Below are 2,812 nucleotides of genomic sequence, written 5' to 3' on the forward strand. Positions count from 1 at the left end.
TATACCTCTTAATCGTAACCCATTAATTTTGTTGCGTTCTACTTTAATCATTTGGAAACAGTAATGGCTTTTGGCAAATAGTTGTCCTTTAACCCAAAAGGGAAGAAAATAAAGATAGGAAAGCAAAATCTGAATAAGGAAAATAAAACCCACAATACATTAAAAGATTACAATCCAAAATACGTGCATTCTCATGTACATAAATGTTTATTTTATGTTCCTTTCAAAAAAAAAAAAAAAGAAAAAAAAAAGAAAAGGAAAAATGCTAAATTCAGAGATGGGATTTTCCCGGATCTTGATTTATTTAACTCTCTGTGAAATCTAACATCCAAATTACAAATAAGCCCACAGGGATATTCTCGATTCACAATAGGCTATGTACCCAAGATTCTTGATCCAAAACCATTCTTGGGCACTGAATTAACGAAGGATCAACAGTTCTCTGTTTTCTGTCATCATGTACATCATCATCATTAATCAGCAAATCCCAACTGCTAAAATCATCGTCCCAAAAGCCCATGTTGTTTTGGCCGTTGTTGTAGTCACAAGGCCACTCAAAATCTGGGAACTGTAAATCTTGGAAAAGGTTGGAGGAATTGGAATAAGAGGATGAGGAGGAAGAAGTCGATGAAGAAGGAGCACATGGCATTAGAATCTCACTGGGTTCAACCAATGGAACTTCGTCTGTGCAGAAACCATTTATTAGCTCCAATGGATCAAACGTGCTTCTCATGCTTTTCTCTTCCTCTTTGGCTTCAGTGGCAGAGGGTGACTGTAATGATGTATCATCAGACAGACAAGTCTGTTGCTGTTTTTGCCCTTGTTCTTGTTCTTGTTCTTGTTGGTGTTGAAGTTGATCGGTTTCTGTAGAGATTGGCTGGTGGGTGAGAGGATCGATGCCCATCTTCTTCAGCTTTTTCTTGATGTGGGTGTTCCAGTGATTCTTGATCTCATTATCAGTTCTTCCAGGGAGATGAGAAGCAATCTTAGACCATCTGTAAAAAATGTGAAGAAAAATTTTAAGACCTCAGTTTGATAGAAATTAGATTAAAATTTAATTTCTTTTGTAATTTCTCTACGAACTTTATGGCTACTAGAAAGGTCCATGCAAATAAGTCCTACACTCTAAAAATATGAAAATTGTCCACATGACCAAATTGCCCTCTTACTTATTTTTTGGAAGACCAATGATTCCCCAAGTAATAAACTAGGAAACAAAAAAAAGAAAAAAGGGACATATGGGAGTCGGTGTAAAAAATCAGCAAGAAGTCTTCTCATCCTGGAGTTATTCTATAGGACCAAGTCTTCCATTACTGATGAATTAGAAAGAAAAAAAAAAATAGCAAGTGATTTGCACAAATATAATAGAAATTGCAGAGAATCGACCTTGCCACTGGCAGGTAGTGGCAAAGGTAGTACTGCTAGAAAGCCATTATTTTGTTGTAAGTTGCTTTCAAGCATTTGCAGAGACGAAGCCAATAATAATGCAGCTAGAAGAGTATTTTACCAAATTAAGCACTAGAAACAAAACAAGTTCATTAGAGAAAAACCCAAGAGCCAAGACAGAGGAAAAGTGGGAGAAATTAAAGCTGAAAAAAGATTAAAAGAAGGAACCTGTTGCCAAGTTGAGCATGGAGATCAATGACCATTTGCTCTTCAGATTCTGATAAAAGACCTCTCTTCAAGTCTGGCCTAAGATAGTTTGTCCATCTTAGTCTGCAACTTTTTCCACACCTTAACAATCCTGCAATCATACCCACCATTACCATAATCAATAAAAGTGCATATTGTGCCTGGAGTCTTCATATATATCTGCACTCAATCATTATTACAATTTAGAATCATTTGGGTAGTGACTTTTCTGGTTCAGTCCACTTGAATTATCAAAGCCAACCCAAAAGGAAAACGTAGAAAGCAAAACAAACTCAAAACCAGCTTGTTTGGTCAAAGTTCAGAATGATCAAAGACAAAAAGAAGAAAGAAAAAAAAAACCATTACCAAAAAAGAAAAAAAAAGAAAAAAAGAAAGATTGAAATTGATCAAAGCTTGCTTTCCTTACATTTCTGTAAGGCAAAAACGAAGTCCATTTTAAGAAACCAGGAATATTCAAAGTTTTGAAAAGATCTCTCTGTTTGTCTCTCTGTATAGTGAGGGAAAGGCAAATGAAGGGAGACCTGCAAGCTTAGGAACAGCTCTCCAGCAGCATTGGCCATTGGTAAGAATGAAGTTGATGAGTTTCTTGTCCTCTTCAGCTGTCCATGGACCCTTCTTCAACCCAACTTTGTCACAGCATGGTTGCCTCCCCATCCTCTCCCACCCACAGCCACAAAAAGCCCAATATACTCTGTTTCTTCAGGATAGCCGCACAGAGAGAGAATAACAGATAACAAGGTAGTGTAGTGCACATCTACCTACATTTATAAACAAACACCCTCCTTAGATGGACTTTTCTCTCTCTTTTTCTTTTTTTAATTTTTTAAGCCACTTTGGTCGTATCGTTATTTTATGAGTAATGCTATTTAGTAGATCGTTATACGATTGTTATACAATTAAGATGACGTGTGACTTAAAATTGGCCTTTACGTAAATAAAAATCAGCAAAGCTTGTAAAAAAAGAAGGAAAAAAAAAATATCAAAGATTGATTTTCACTGTCGCGTTATATCAATTATATATCAATCTATTAAATAGCATTTTTTTTTAATTTTATAATTACTTTCGTTTTCTTTCATAGTTGTAAACTTTTTTATTGTTTTTTTTTTCTCTTACTCTGTCCACGTTTAAATGGGGGGAGGCGACACGTGCTACACGTGC

The 2,812-nt window shown here is 35.7% G+C and overlaps 1 protein-coding gene across 1 annotated transcript; it reads right to left on the reverse strand.

Annotated features, from left to right (window-relative positions):
- Positions 1-214: 214 nt before the first annotated feature.
- LOC132180580 (transcription factor MYB20) lies at positions 215-2,360 on the reverse strand. The gene is made up of 3 exons (XM_059593456.1): positions 2,175-2,360; positions 1,615-1,744; positions 215-995 (listed from the first exon to the last, which is right to left on the reverse strand). The coding sequence occupies exons 1-3, from the start codon at positions 2,305-2,307 to the stop codon at positions 365-367; spliced, it is 894 nt and encodes a 297-aa protein (XP_059449439.1). The 5' UTR covers positions 2,308-2,360; the 3' UTR covers positions 215-364.
- Positions 2,361-2,812: the final 452 nt, after the last annotated feature.

The sequence above is a fragment of the Corylus avellana genome, chromosome ca5 (genome assembly GCF_901000735.1).
Source record: "Corylus avellana chromosome ca5, CavTom2PMs-1.0".
NCBI lineage: Eukaryota > Viridiplantae > Streptophyta > Magnoliopsida > Fagales > Betulaceae > Corylus > Corylus avellana.